Source organism: Triturus cristatus, chromosome 3_1 (genome assembly GCF_964204655.1).
Source record: "Triturus cristatus chromosome 3_1, aTriCri1.1, whole genome shotgun sequence".
NCBI classification, from domain to species: Eukaryota; Metazoa; Chordata; class Amphibia; order Caudata; family Salamandridae; genus Triturus; species Triturus cristatus.
Genome location: NC_140583.1, coordinates 841,322,009 through 841,338,306, shown reverse-complemented (window position 1 = coordinate 841,338,306; position 16,298 = coordinate 841,322,009). Strand labels below are relative to the sequence as shown.

Here is a 16,298-nt window from a genome sequence, read left to right as displayed (position 1 = left end):
AACACAGGCCCTAGGAGCCTGATTGGCAGGGACCCCGGGCACATCAAGTCAAAGTGCATCAGAAGTCTGCAACAGAAACCCACTTTCTTATACAATAAGAATAGGTTGTCCTTCATTCTATCCCATCAGGTAATGGGGTTGGATCGTCCCTTGTGGAGATCCTTGGCTTTACACCTACACACATTCTAGGTACACTTAGAGTAGGGTTTGCATCGTAGGAGTACACTTGATTACTGCCTTGTTTTATATGCCTGCATATATACATTTTTTTAGCACCATGGTAGAACTATATCTACTATTTACGCTTGTACTCATGGTTATCTGCTTCTGTCTATTAATCATTGCAGCACACATATTTTATGCAAGAATAACGTTGGTTCAATACATTTATTGAAAACATCCCTGTGTAGTCTCTATAGTTCTCTGAGAACAAGTGAGCGTGAGTGACTGATCGAAAGATTCGGTACTATTTCCACGATCCCTGAGGGGTCAGGGTGGTCATGTTCAGTGGCTGCCAGAAACCATTCGCTCCCTGGTAGGTAAGGGGGCTTACGGTGGCACTGTGAGCTAGCTGGTCTATAGGCCAACATATCCTGCGGTGGTGTCCAGAACCAGTCTTGACACCAAGCCCCTAGTTTATGTTGTCCAAACAATGCACAGATCCTACAAATGAGTAGTAACTATACAACAGTAATTTTACATGTCTTTATTCTGCTGCATGTAAGTCAGAACTTCACATTCTAAGCCTGCTTTCAATTCATCTCTCCAACGCCTACGTCACAGGTCTATGGTGTACAGTGGGAACTTAAAGAGTTCCAGCGTTCTTTTATTTACAAGAAACTACACCTGCCAAGCAAACTCAATCTGCACCAGAAATATGGCCAACAAGTTCAGCCACTAAGAACAACAAGGGTGGAGTCAAGGGTCCAAGGACACAGTTGCTGAAGTCCATAGGGGGTGACGGTTGCTCCTCACTGTCTTCACACTGAGATCTCCACTGGCCCACAGATGCTGATAGCTTGTTGTCAACTTTTTCCTGCACCAATTTGTTGCCACAGATCCAGTGATAGCCGGTGCAAGTAAGAGCATTGGGGCAGTGGGGCGGAGTCGACAGACAACGCCGAGCGAAAATAGAATTTAAAAAAAAGAAAAACACTTACATTGTGCTCGCTGCATCGTCGAGTCGACAATGCGGCAAGCACAAGGTAAGTTGTTTTCTTTTTTTATTTTATTTTCTCTCTGCATCGACTGTTGACTCCACCCCACCCCCACCCCACTGCACCGATCCAGAGGTGACAGATGAAGATGATTAAGCCTCACTTGTTCCAAACCTTCATTAGCTGCTAACTGCATGACGGCATGGTGAGTGAAAAAATATGGATTGGGATGTTGCCCTAATGATTTCCAGTGGCTAAGATTAATTTAAGCATTCCATCCATCACTTTGTTTTTGATGCCTTAGATGTGACAGGTGTGCCAGACATGGGTTCCCGTGCTCATTGTGCCACTGGATCCAAGCTATACCTGGCTAATGAGCCCTAATGAGAGCGCAACCAGTCCTGGATTCCTTGTGTTCCAGTTCAGGGAAGGCCTGGTCTTGCAATTCAGGCTGGACTGTTCTGACTGGTGAAGGGTCAAGACTGATTTGCACATGGCTGGGTCCAAACTGAGGTGGCATGATGGGCAAAAAATGATGAATTGGGGTGCCGCCCTGAGTGATTACCAGTGACTGACATTAATTCAAGCATTCCATCCACCACTTTGTTTTTCATGTGCTGTGTGACGGGTTTGCCCAAACGTGGGTCCTGTGCTCAATTTGCCACTGCAACCAAGCTATACCTGGCTGATAATTTTTAATAAGGACGAAACTGGTCCTGGGTTGCCTATATACCAGTTCGGGGAAGACCTGGCCTGACAGTTCATGCCCAACTGTTCCTATTGGTGCAGGCTAAAGACTGATTTGCATATGGCTGGGTCCAAACTAAGGTTGTGAAGTGGGCAAAAAACAATATATTGAGATGTGGCCAGTGAGCAATTGCTAGTGGCTGAGATTAAATCAAGCATTCCATCAACCACTTTGTTTTTGTTGCCCTATGTGTGACGGGTATGCCCAGAAGTGAGTCCTGTGATCACTGTGGCACTGGAACCAATATACCTGGTTGGGGATTTTTAATAAAGACAAAATCAACCCTGGGCTGCTTGTTTTGCGGTTATGGGAAGACCTGGCCTGGGAGTTCATGCTCGAATTTTCCTATTGGAGCAAGGTCAAGTCTGATTTGCATATGGCTGCCTGGAAACTGAGGTAGCATGGTGGGCGAAAAATGATGGCTTGGGATACAGACCGAGTGGCTGAGACACATTCAAGTATTCCATCCACCAATTTGTTTTTGATGTTTATAACTGCACAACAGCTGCATGACATTGAATGTGATTTGCGTTGTTTAGCTTCGTTCTGCCCATCCAGTTACCCCATTGATACTCCTCCAAGACAGAATGGAGGACTGAGGCAACCATGAGGTCTGTTTTGTGGCGACTAGTGATGCGCAGGAATTCAGGAACAAAGGGGGCTCACTACGGTCACTTGCAGGCAGTGATCCCTCTGAGAGCAAATTACATGATGCTGCAGATGGCCATGTCCCGTATAATTGTGTACTTCTCCACTTGTCACATATTCTACAATGTACTGCATAATTTACCCATTTCAACAAAAATATTCCAAGAACAAACGGATCAACAGTTTATAAAAATGCAACATTTGGGACTGTCCAGGTCTAGACCTTTTGAAATTATTAGCTAGTTACCTTTCTAGTGATTGCTGTTTTCAGATATCAGACTTATAATATCGAAGTGAAACATTTGGCCAGGAAGTATTAATGTGCACAGAATTAGCTGCATTATGCCACATAATTTGCCTTTTGTTCCTGCATACCTTAGTAAGTCCTGCCACATTATTTGGTCCTCCATTTCCACATGATTCCAGCGGCCGTGCCTAGTCTCCAGGCATTCATTGTCGCTGATAGATGGAACTTCTAGTCCTTCTCAGCCCAAAGTAAACCTCTGCTCCTGGAACAATACAATTATGCACCCCCGCACCCCATGCACCCCAAACGCCTTCCCACACAAGGAACTGAAACATCTTGCGTGCTGACTCTATGTCGGTCTCTCCGTGTCTCCTCTGCTGGGGCAGACTCCAGCACCTCCTTTTCCACATAAATGAGGCTTTCCTTGCCTCAAGGCAGCCAGGCAGCTGTCTCACAGGAGTCTGGACCCAGCCTGGCAGCAGAGCTACCAATCATAAATCCTAGCCAAGGAGCACAGCAGTCTCCCCAGCCACACTGGTGTACGCTTCCCCATCGGTTGATGACACGTTCTCAGAGCAGCATTTATCCCCAGAGCTGCCCAGCCAGCTCCGGTGCACATAGTTCAATCTTTGAGACTCCTTCAATCAAAGCATGCATGCCTCCTGCGTGTGTAATGCATGATTAGGGCATGCCAGGGAGAGTTCGGCAGGAGCCACTTTCTGTGCTGGTGAGCCCAGTTCAGCTACTTGTGTTTATTTGACCTGGACAAGCCCGCCAGGTTCATTGTGCAGCAAATATAGGGTGAAAGAGGCACTGAGGTAGACATGCCCTGGCAGGGCAACACCCCAACACACGACAAATTACAAATAAGAGGGTGTGACACCTCTCAACCCATATATATATATATATATATATATATATATATATATGGTCTTTCAGTGAACAGTTGTGGTTGGCATATTTATCAGGGTAAAAAACACAGACACTGCAAGAAAGTGGCAGAGGACAGTGAAGCAAGCTCTCCAGGTCCATACACGGGCATGTCTGTCCAAGCACTGGCCTTGTCCAGTGAGAAAAATCTGAATTGTATCACAAGAGAAGGAGTTGAATGGGGTGCGGGTGAAGGGATGGAATTGGATGTGTGAGTTGGTGAATTTTCGGATGGATGGTGGATGTGTAGCCCTGTTGGATTACGTTTTTATATTTAATGCTCAATATTACTTAGCAAAATGTCCATATTACGTTCTCCGGTAAGTTATAGATGACTGAACAGCGCAACAATTTAATGTCGTTAACTTTAACATGCCCAAATGAGCCATGCGCTGTAAAACCTTATCTTTGAAATGTATAACTTCCAATTCCTCTACTCCGGCTATAACACTTATCCATTCGCTAACTTACCTCTCTATCGAGGTGTTTAAATTCCTTGATAGCTAACTTACCTCTCTATCGAGGTGTTTAAATTCCTTGATAGCTAACTTACCTCTCTATCGAGGTGTTTAAATTCCTTGATAGCTAACTTACCTCTCTATTGAGGAGGTTTCATTCCTTGGTAGCTAACTTACCTCTCTATCGAGGTGTTTAAATTCCTTGATAGCTAACTTACCTCTCTGTCGAGGTGTTTAAATTCCTTGATAGCTAACTTACCTCTCTATCGAGGTGTTTAAATTCCTTGATAGCTAACTTACCTCTCTATCGAGGTGTTTAAATTCCTTGGTAGCTAACTTACCTCTCTATCGAGGAGTTTAAATTCCTTGATAACTAACTTACCTCTCCATTGAGGTGTTTTGAATCCTTGGTAGCTAATTTACCTCTCAATTTAGATGTTTACATTCCTTGATAGATAACTTACCTCTCTATCGAGGTGTTTAAATTCCTTGACAGCTAACTTGCCTCTCTATAGAGGTGTTTTCATCCCTTGATAGCTAACCTACCTCTCTGTCGAGGTGTTTTCATTCCTTGATAGCTAACTTAACTCTCTATCGAGGTGTTTAAATTCCTTGATAGACAACTTACCTTTCTATTGAGGTTCTTTCATTCCGTGACAGCTAACTTGCCTCTCCGTCGAGGTGTTTAAATTCCTTGATAGCTAATTTACCTCTCTACAGAGGTGTTTTCATTCCTTGATAGCTAATTTACCTCTTTGTCGAGGTGTTTAAATTCCTAGATAATTCATACTTTATTGGTTGCAGGTGCATTAATTATTAAACAATATAGTGAACATTAGGCGACTTGGATGAATGTGGATGAAAGGTCGTGCAAAAATACAGAATGAAAGTGGGCGGTGCATCATCAATGAGCCGATAATCCGCGTTCGTCACACCCACGTCTGTTGCTGATGTGTAATCCACAAACTCACACTACAAATTGCTGTCAATGGCCGTAGTAGTTAACTGGTTATACAAAGGAAGCGTTTTCGGATAATTACAACGAATTTCGCCGAAAGTTCATTAATTCACATTAGATACTCTTGAATCAGTCCGCGTGACACCCGCATGTTTTAATTCTAAACTGAGATATTATAAAGTGATAAGCCTTTTTAAAACACCCAACACCCAACACCCAACAGTTCAACAGTTCAAGGAAAAGAGGAAACGTGTCTGACTCGGAAGTAAAACTGCAGGGTGAAAGGAGTGTTCGTTCTACGTCAGTGAGCCTTTGCTCCGCAGTTCGTCGTCGGCAGAACTTTCTATTCGTATGTTCGGTTTCCAGACCTGGGAGCTCTCTTCATTGCGGCAGTAAACGTGCTGTTAACTTCGACCCACAGTCTCATCCCAGGAAGTGAAAATCTGGGCCTTTTCTAGCGCAGAGAGGCCCCTTGCGCAGCACTTTTGTATGTGGCGCTGACATCGACAATGCATCAGCGCGCTGCAACCTAAACAGATCAGGTGCGCTGGTAAGAGCTAATGTATCACCACAGGTCACTGGGGTGAAATGCCGAGGGCAACCTGTAGATCACGATTCTGGTCTCGAGGGGCCTGCACAGCCTATCAGCATTCCGATGTCGATGAAATGAGTTACACTCACAACATGGGCGCGCTTAGTGACTGGTGCGTAGCGTAAGTAGTCAGTATTGTGAAGTGCCTCGCTGTATTAGGACAGTCTCTCGTTTCACAATACGTGAACGATTGAGGCTCAGACGTGCAAGCGTGTTAGTGCCGAGGCAGCACTTTGTGTGGCACGAAGTATACATGGAAACCGTGAGTGTAAGGGTGGACACGGGGAGTTCCCACCCTCGGTTTTCGAAAGTCAACACCAAAATAAAGTGAGTGCCATTTTATATAGGGCGAGCTCGGCCCGAAGGCATTGGGGCGCTTTACACGAGCACAAGGTGCAATTGCATAAGGTCACAATCATCTTTTAGGCACCTGGAGGTCGAGCGGTGTGCTCAGAATCACAGGATGCGGAGGCGACGCCGAGACTGGAACTTTGTTCCGCCGAATTTTAGATTTTCATCTGTTTTGTGTGTGTGCCACACACATTCGTAGGCGCGTGTTGAGAGCCTTTTTTAGTTTCTGTGAGCAATTTTGAAAATAGCATGCTCCGCATAACTTAAGCAGTTTTTGGACGGAGTAAACCAAATTTCCAAAAGCATTCTGCAAATAATACGCCTGCGCCAGAAGTTTGGCGAAAATTGATTACGATTTTAAATAGGTTTGTAATTGATTTTTAGCATATTTAATATGCTCTATCAACGAATATATAAAAAAATCAAATTTGCCACGCACCTAGAAAAACGGAACCAGGCGGTACTTTAAGAATCATGCAAAACAATTCACCTGGCTGAAAAATAAATAAAGAGTGACGACCATAACCGCAGTCAACAAAGTCGCACCTACCGAAAAGATAAGGGGCGCAGTACTCACAAACCTATCCCCTCTGTGCATCCAGATGTTATGTTGACATAATGGCACCTGCGACGGTATCGAATGCACAAACTGCACCGGAAGGAACGTACATTCACGCGCACAAATGCGCATTCGGACACATGAATGTTTATTAATGGCAGTGAATGTGCATTTGATGAAATGTGATCACGCGTGCTTAAAGTACCTCCAGTGAACGAATGCACACTGAAAAAGCCACCAGTCTATACAACACATCAAATAATTCACATTTATTGAAGAAAGGCGCTCCAAGACGCATGCAAAGCGCTTTATGAATGTGCATGTACGTACTGTTCACTAGAACAAAGTGCACATTCAGCCACTGTTGCTCACAAATAAAATGAAATCATTGGAAGTACAACTAGAATTAAGGAAACCTTGGCCCCAAGCCACAAGAATGCAAAAAACGGACTTCTTTAAAGTACCCGAAAGTTGAATCACTGTACTTTAAAACACATAACTTCACAGATCGGTACTAAAATGCCAACAAGTTACTGTAAAAGCTCGGGAACCCATGGTATGACACTATGAATTGTCCTGTTTAGATGTAGGTTACTGACTGAACGAATTGTTGAGGGGCAAAACGATGTTTTAAAACGTTGTTTTTCTTTTTTTGTGAAAACACGTTTATTGGTGTGCTTCAGTCTTTAATGACACATCGCATTTCTAATAAGGTATATTTTCAAATACAATTCCAGTTCTTCTAGTCAGCGTGTTTTGTAACCTAAACTCGTGTTGAAAACGCCCTCTGCCTACACATGTGCGCTCGCATAAACACACACAAATTCTACTTCTGATATACAGGTTGTCTATCATAATACACTATACGTTTCAAAGTGCGCTGCGTACGTCCCTTCGGCTGCTCATAGACAGACCCGCAGCTCGTGCCTGGTGATGACTTCTGAAGCTCCCCGGCCCTACACCGTTCCTAGACCCGAGGAAAGCGGTTGAGGACCCCGGACTGCTGGCCACCGTGAGGTTCCATGTTTGTTTTGGTTGTGGACGCCAACCTAAGTCTTCCCATTGCGTCTTGGTTCAATTATTTAATTGTTTTGCAAAGCGCTCCCTTGTGACGGACTGCCGCCTCGTAGCACTTGTTGAAATATGCCCACGGATAAGTGTGTGGTAAATTGCAAGGCATTTGTATGAGTGGGAGAGTCAGTGGGGAGGTGAGTGTACCCCTAAAACGAAAAATGTTTGCTCTTCAGGAGAGAGGGTGCCTACCCCGTAAACATATCACATGCATGTATTAAAAAAGGCCCCTTTCTTCAGCACTGCTTCACACGAGCGTCTGCGCGCGGCGAATCCTGCGCCCCACACTTAAGGGAGGCCGCGCTTGTCACTGCGCACCTACAAATCGATATTATTGGGTAAGGAATGGTGGCATTCTGAAGGAGAGGATCCGTGTCTAGAGGGTACCCGTTAACACATCCCTTGCACGCATTTACAGGGTTCCTTTCTTCCGCCCTGCTTCACACAACAACTGAGCGAGCCTGCCCCCCTCTGAAGGAAGGCCCGACCAATGGGCTCTATTTTGTAAGGGGGTCTGCCCTTTAGGAGATAATCCCCGTTCTTCAAATGGTCCCCTCTAAACATGTCCCAAGCATGCGTCTTATTCACACGGTTCATTTCTAATGCGCTGCCTTACACAACCGAGTGCAGCCAATCCTGGCTTTACTCTGAAGGTAGGCCGCGCCTTTCACTGCACACCGACCACTGTCGCCATTTGTAAGGAAGAATGTCTGTTCTCTTGAGGAGAGAACCCGTGTTCACGAGGAACTCTGCAAACATGCCCCTGCATGCATGCAAAGGGTACTTTTTCAGCACTGTTTCCACAAAGGAGCGCAGCGAATACTGCGTCACACACTTAGGCCGCGCCTTTAACGACGCACCCACACCATCACTTCCAAATACGCATTTAATGCCTCGTGCGGGTACTCGAATAGAACTCGTGTTTTGGTTGGCATGGTCATCCTAACCATGATGTGTCCCTTTGTTGCGTCGACAATGTCTCGCGACCACTCGGCGTTAGATAAAGGCAAGGGGTGGCTGCGTCTTCATTTTCCATCGGCCTACCGTTCAGCCTCTATCCAACATCAAAGTTTTGTTTCATCATCATTATTTTTTTATCAAAAATCATACGAAGCGTTCGTGCCATGAAATGTGTATTTTGAATAAAAACACTGTGTTAGTGAATCAATTTACAGGGAGGGTCATGTGTTTAACACAAATAACTGCCAACATGTTTGACATTGTTACGACTGAATAAGGGCAAAAGCCCAAACTGCTATCGTGTAGCCCTCAAAAATGGCAGATGTCGGAAAGGCAGCCACGCGCCCCCCTAAATTGCAGCACAAGATGAACGGACATGCTTGGGAGTATTATATTTTAGGACTTTTTACAGCTATATTAAAGACGCACATATTTCCGAAACAACACTATTGTCTTGTTTGTGTTGACAACGTTGTTTCTATTAACGTTGCTTGCGTGTAGCTCGCTGCATTCGATCTTAACTGTGTCGAAGGCAGACACCTGTGGAAGTAACAACACCCACATACAACCTTCCGATACTACTAACATGGCGCTTGTGCCGCGTGTATGTGTGTGTGCGCGTAGGAGAGCGTATTTGTGTATAGTGTATTCCAACAATGTACGTGTGGCTGTGTTAGTATGTGTATAGTGTATGCCAACCATGTACGTGTGACTGTGTTAGTGTGAGTGTTTATTTGTGCATTGCGTGTTCCCACGTGCATGTGGCTGTGCCCGTTTGTGTGTGTCTTGGTATGGGTTTGTGTCCATCTGGGCGTTTGTGCGTCTGTGTATATTACTCTGTGAGTCCATGTATTTCTTCGTGCGTGTGGCATGCGCCCGGTGTGCATCCATGTGTGGTTATTTTTGTGTGCCTGTGTCAGTACAGGCGGGTGATAGCTTGTCTGTGTGAGTGTGATGTAAGTCCGATTAAACAGGTTAGTGTTTATGTGCGTGCGTGCTTGTGTATTTGTATATGTGTGATGTTTGACGGTGTGCATGTCTCAGCCTGTGTACGTCTTTTGTATTGTCTGTGCTTCAGTAATTAGTTGAAGCAGTGTGGCCTGCATGTCCCTTGGTCTATTCGACGCATTGTTGTGTTGCAGGAAGACACAAGTCCCTGGTTCCTGTCACAACGCACACTGCTGGAAACGCTGTATAAACACGGCAATAAGTAAGGGTGGGTGGTAGTTGCCTTTACAATTAATCTCAGCGCTTCTTCACACGTGCCCTACGAGAGGAAACGTGGCACAGTCTGGGCTTTGAAAAAATCTGCCTCTTGTCTCCATGTCTACCCTGACTCATTTTATAGGACTGTCAGAAACGTATAAACCAGCGCGCGCAGCCCTTGCTAAGGAGAGAACATGCCTTAGAAGCGAAAGTGTGTGGGCAGGAGCTGCTCTTCCGATGGGTGCTGGGGTGCAGGGGGCACGGGTCCGTTTATGAAGGGTGGGGTGCGGCAGACTACTTGCGGAGAGGCCTGGCTGGATGGGGATGTGGCGCGAAGGCCCATCTTGCGAAGGGAGTGGGTGCACGAGCCCTCCTTGCTGAGGGCCCAGTGGCCAGGGGCCCTCCTCCTTCTGTGGGACGGTAAGGGGGTAGGAGGGATGGGGGCTGGATTGGGGCAGAATCACTCCTTGTGGAAGGGAATGTGGGTAGTCAGGCCTTGTGCTGGAGGCAAGAGCCCTCCTTGTTGTGACGGGTGCTGGTTGAGGGCGAGGGGGCAGAGTGCTGGAGGCCTCATTGTTGAATAGTCGGTTGGGGGCAGACCCCTCTTGTAGAAGGGCCTGTGCGCAGGGGAGTGTGGGCGCGAGATCACCTTGTGAAGGGGGCTGAGGGCAGAGAACTTCCGAGCGCTCCAGGACCACGTTGTCTCAGACGGCCAATGGCCTTGCACTTGGCACGCTGCACACACATTCCACCCACTTCCCTCTCCCTCCCTCTGGCTGGAGGTTAGTTTTTATAACCGCACCGCGATGACCTAACCTGCTTCGGGGAATGCCTGACTCTGCCATGCCTGGCCGGGGGTGGAGGAGAGTGCCGTGCGCAGGCCCGTGAGAGGGACATGGACGGGCTCCGAGCGGAGTGCACCTCTTCCAGCGGCCAGGCCCGGGGATTCCTCGCCTCCCCTAACGTCTTCGGGCCCACCGCTGGCCGAGCAACATCTGGTTTCGCCTTCTCGGGACCCGAGAGATCGTCCGGCGCTGCCCGCTCGGACTCCGGCAAGGATGGCTCCACCGGGGCCAGCGCTCCCTCCCTCGGCTATGGCTACCACTTTGGGAACGGCTACTACAGCTGCCGCATGTCACATGGGGTGGGGGTCCAGCAAAGCGCCCTGAAGCCGTCGCCTCATGGCGCGTTCCCAGTGGAGAAGTACATGGACGTGCCCGCCTTGGGCGGCGGGGGGAGCGCACAGGGTAGCGAGGGGCCCTCGCGGGCCAAAGAAGTCTCCTACTTTCCGGGGTACTCCGGGCCCTATCAGCACATGCCCGGGTACATCGACGTGGTGTCCGGCTTTGGGCCGGGCGAGCCCAGGCACGAAGCATACATCTCCATGGACGGCTACCAGTCATGGACTCTGGCGAACGGCTGGAGCGGCGGGGTGTACTGCGCCAAGGAGCAGCCTCAGGGCGCGCACTTCTGGAAGTCATCCTTCGCAGGTAAGGGCTTTTATCCTTCTCATCGGCGAGACTGGGGCAGCTGTATCTGTCTAAAAGATATCCTGGGGCACTTTTCCCAAACCCCACACTGCCTTTTTATTGGTCAGTTCTGAAATGGCAGATTTTGCAAATGCTTTGCGGATTTCTCCATTTACACACCGGATACACTTAACTTGACCACTTAATTCGTCCGTTAAAAATGTGCCGTAGTCAGGAATGTTTTGCGAATTTTATTGAAAATTCACCAGTGCATTTCCACAGTCTTTCCTAAAACGGTCCCAGCAATGCTCATTACAGAACACTCATGGTAAGAAACTGAACGAGCAAGGCAGATGCGTGGGTTCACACGGAGGCAGACTACACGATGTGAGGGGGGCATGGGGTATGTGTGTGGCGTGTGTTTGTGCGAGTTTGTACATGGTATTTGTGTACATGGTGGGTGTGTGCGTGGGGTATGCATGGTGGGCGTGTACATGGGATATGTGTGTGTGTGCATGGTGTGTGTGTTTGTGTGGGGGCTGTGTTTGTATATGAAATGCGTGTGTGGTGTGAACGTAGCGTGTGTACATGCTGTGTGTGTGCATGGTATGTGTGGGGTTTGTGTTTGTATATGGTATGTGTGTTTCTGTCTGTCAAGGGGGATGTTTTAGCAATGAAAGTTATGGGCCACCAGAATGAACCATCAGAACACAAATGCGCGCGCACTCGGCGTATTTAATTACAACTATTTAGAATGATTCCCGTAATCACATCGTGTCCGGAGAGCTGTGCTCTGGGCTGAGAGTTTCTGAAACCCGTGTGAAGTTTGACAAGTGGACACCACGACACTGCGCTTGACACGCAAACAGCGCCACTGTTGAGCCACTGTTGATATGTGCTTGGAGAAGCCTCCCCACACACAAACCCAATTAGACCGAACCTCTGGCACATGTCGTCAGACGCCATGAAGGTAACAACAGGGGTTGCGCCGCGATTCCTGAATTTCATCAAGTATAAATTATGTGCAGTACAACTCGCTTAAGTGCCGGCGATTTATGTGCAGGGAAGCATGGCTTTGATCTCCCATCTGCCCTCCCAGGCGCCCTTCGATTCTCGCCCGAGCAACACGCGCCGGACAAATTCCAACATTGAAACGTTGCTGCCTCCACCAATATCCCACGAGTTCTCTGACACTAAATCGCGTTTACTTTTAGCTTTTGTTCCGAGGCAATACTTATCAGTGGATCTGGTGTAAGAAAGCGATGTCAGTCTGACATGTTCTAGAAATGTATGTGAATGCGATTTTCTTAGAAAAGCCAAAGTTCTTTCGCATCTGTTGGATGGTAATGAATATTTTATGTACATTTTCTTGCATAACCGCAGTTGTTTTTTGGACACCGGATATTAGTAAAAGAATAAAGTATGTATTTTATTAGAATAAATGCAGTTCATTGTTCTTAGTGAAGACTGAAACAGCAGACCGAGTATTTCTGTTTAGCCAAGCTTATTACATTATAGGACTGTGAGTGAAACAAAAAAATATATACATCAATGTTATTAAATAAAACACTCAAATAAACATGTCTAACTGAATTAGTATTTCCTGCGGTTAGCTATCGTTGAATTAATCTATGTTTTTAAAATAAAGTCAGTGCAATTTATCTTATTTTATTTTTTGCGGCAGGAGCATTAAAAATAGCACAAGATAGTGCCACTAAAATAATATTTTAAAAAGTGCAGTTTAATTAAAAGCAGATGCTGGTTGTCCATGAAACGGTCATCCTCAGGGTTTCTTCCAATTTGTGAAGTTTAATATAGGGCCTCGTTTTAACTGAATGTATAAACTATATTTTTACTGCCATCAGTGCATTTTATTAGGTGTTTTTAGTGAAACAGAAAAGGATATCTTTGGGTTGCTTCAAACAGTACACCTTGAGATGTGGTCGTCAGTGAAACCGTACATTATCGACTTTGTTCTGGTTTGTGCACTTCACTATTCGGTGACAGTTGTCAGTGGAACAATAAACTCTATTTGGTAGCGGTGGGCGCAGTTCACGGTTGCTATCAGGGTGTATCGAGAGTATCTTGGTGCTGAGAGACAGTAAGAGTGTGTGAAACACCACTCAAGAATCAGGACAGGTCATCTAACCTCCCTGTGGACACTGAAAAGGCCCTGTCATGTCCTGACACATTTAGCAGCTGGAATTCTGATTCTTACATTTTGGTTGGCAGTGAAATATATAAACAATTGGGGTACGCAAATGTTATATATTAGTGAAAAAACAGAACGAAATATGTTGCTTCAATCGTGCAGTTTATTATTAGGCGAAGAAGTCTGTCGACTAAGAAACGACATTGTGGTGCGATTAATGCGGTGTATGATGAGGCGTTGGGTGCCAGTGAAAGGATAGAATATATATTTTGCTGCCATGAGTGCAGTTTATATAGAGGTGGTAGCTGTCACTGCAGTATTTAAATATATGTCATGTATAATTATTTCAGTGTATTTGAGGTGTTACTATTGAAACAGCAAATTAACGTTTGTATACGTTTCGTGCAGTTTATGATGAGGTGTGTGTTGTCAAACAAAAAGATACATATTGTGCTACAGTTAGTGTTGTTAGATGGTTGTTACTAACGCAATAACATGTATTTTATACATTAGTGCAGTTCAATACCAGGTCTTGGTATACACCCTATATGTTTTTCTACAGTTGGTGCAGTTGATGACAAGGCGATGATATAATACTCTACATACTTCACGACAGTTAGTGTTCTATACGATGAAGTGGTGGTTTTCAGCGAAATAATGAACTGTATTTAATTTATAATTAGTGCCGATTACTGCGATTTTGATTGTAAGTGAAAAAAAAATGTCGGAATTAGTGCAGTCTCCGTTAAGGTTTTGGTTATAAGTGAAACAAAAAGCTTTACATTCTGTTGGCATTGGTGCTGTTGATGACGAGGCGTTGGTTGTCAGTGAAAGAATAAACTATATACCTGGATGCACGAGCGCTGGTCATTAATAGGTGCCAGTGATGAGCGAAATAATAAACTATTCCGCAACAATTTGTGCAGTTTAGCATTAGGCATTTGTTGACACAACCTGGCGTCCAGTAACCCTGCAGAGCCGCTGCAGACTGGTTTAGGTCCACGCGTGACCTTTGCCCCCCTGACGCTTACGACCGGAAGTCACAGGTTTGTCTAGAGCGTTAACCTTCTCCTCCCTTTTGTCTTTGCCGCAGGGGACGTGGCTCTGGGGCAGCCGGACCTGTGCGTGTACCGGCGCGGGCGCAAGAAGAGGGTGCCCTACACCAAGCTGCAGCTGAAGGAGCTGGAGGGCGAGTACGCGCTCAGCAAGTTCATCAACAAGGACAAGCGGCGCCGCATCTCGGCCACCACCAGCCTGTCCGAGCGCCAGGTCACCATCTGGTTCCAGAACAGGCGCGTGAAAGACAAAAAGATCGTCTCCAAGCTGAAGGAGAGCCTGTCTTAGCGACCGACACTCGAAGACCCCGAGAGGAGCCCGCGCGGCTTTGCACACACACACTTGAATTTTAAAAGCCTTTTGACTACAATGGTTGCCCTCTCTCCGCGTCCCCAGTGTTTGCTTTTTTTTTGTTTACTTTCGAAAGCCAGTAAGAAAGAATATTTTCAACAGCAACATTTTTGCCTGTTCTTGACATTTATTATTATATATTTTTTTTCTGAGAACGCCAACACATTTTCTGAAGAAAGAATCACTTGTTTCTCGCCTCAGGTGCGTGTGTCCTGGTCACCACTATTACCACTGAGAGAAGTGCATATGGAGATGAAATCTTGGGCGCGGTGACAGCTCCCTGGCCTGTTTCAAGCAGGACGTCGCTGTTTCAAGATGCAAAGCACACTGTGGGTAAAGGGAGCCTGACAGCTTGTGATTCAACGTGCTGAGTGTTTCTAAAATAGCACGGTTAAAGTCTCAGAATGCATATTTACTGCTCCTGGTATTTTAAAAAGGAATGTGTTTATGGGCCTAATATCTGTTAGTTATGGCCAGATGCCAATGCTGTCGACGTACCTCAGTATAGGGCCCTCCTAAGGAATTATGGGTCAATTTTGTCAGCAACGCCTATAACGGACGGACGTCTGTCGCCAGGAAAGTGCCTTCCTTTTTTTTTTATATCTTATGCAGCCTATCAACGTCCTTTGTCAGCTTTAAGGTGTTTGCCCAACTCCAGCTCAGTTCAGCTGGAAGCTGCAATGCGCAGTCTAGGCGGATGTGTAATACAGATAAAGCATCCTCTGTTCAAACATATTTAGGCACCCACAAACTTTTAGCAGAACTGCTCGTGCTAGGACAGCCATAGTTGAATTCAGATGGCCTTGTTTCACAGAACCAGTGAATAGTTTTAATCATGTCATACAAATATTTATTACATGATACATCGTATTTTTCCAGTTCAGTTCCATTTCAATGTATGCCATGTGATGAACACAAAATCAGAAAATTCATTAAACAGTCGCATTTGTACTTTCTGACTGTTTTAATCGCTCAAGTGTCTTAAATCTAGGGTGGCTTTATACCTTGTTTAGATATACCGTTTACAGTAATGTCCACCCAAATTGATTTTACACCTGATTATCCTTAAATAAACATACTTTTTTTAAATATCTGTTTCTGGAATTCAACGTTCGACATTTGCGTTCCGTTTTTTTTTTAATTACGGAATATATGCATATGATGATGCACGTGTCTATAACCTTGTATGTTATCCAAGGATATTAATATAACTATATTTATAGATCTTTTGTGTTAATGAATTGGTATTTTAATGCAATGAATGCATTGCATTATTATGATACATGTGTTTTAATTTTTTCAACATCATTAAGATATAATTGAACATGTCCCTAGTATTTATCAGTTTTATCACACATACACACAAACACATCTATCTATCTACT

General features: G+C 45.6%; 1 protein-coding gene across 1 annotated transcript; it reads left to right on the top strand.

The window, feature by feature from the left end:
- The first annotated feature begins 10,614 nt into the window (after window positions 1–10,614).
- HOXD13 (homeobox D13) lies at window positions 10,615–15,981 on the top strand. The gene is made up of 2 exons (XM_085645245.1): window positions 10,615–11,375; window positions 14,600–15,981. The coding sequence occupies exons 1-2, from the start codon at window positions 10,781–10,783 to the stop codon at window positions 14,848–14,850; spliced, it is 846 nt and encodes a 281-aa protein (XP_085501371.1). The 5' UTR covers window positions 10,615–10,780; the 3' UTR covers window positions 14,851–15,981.
- Window positions 15,982–16,298: the final 317 nt, after the last annotated feature.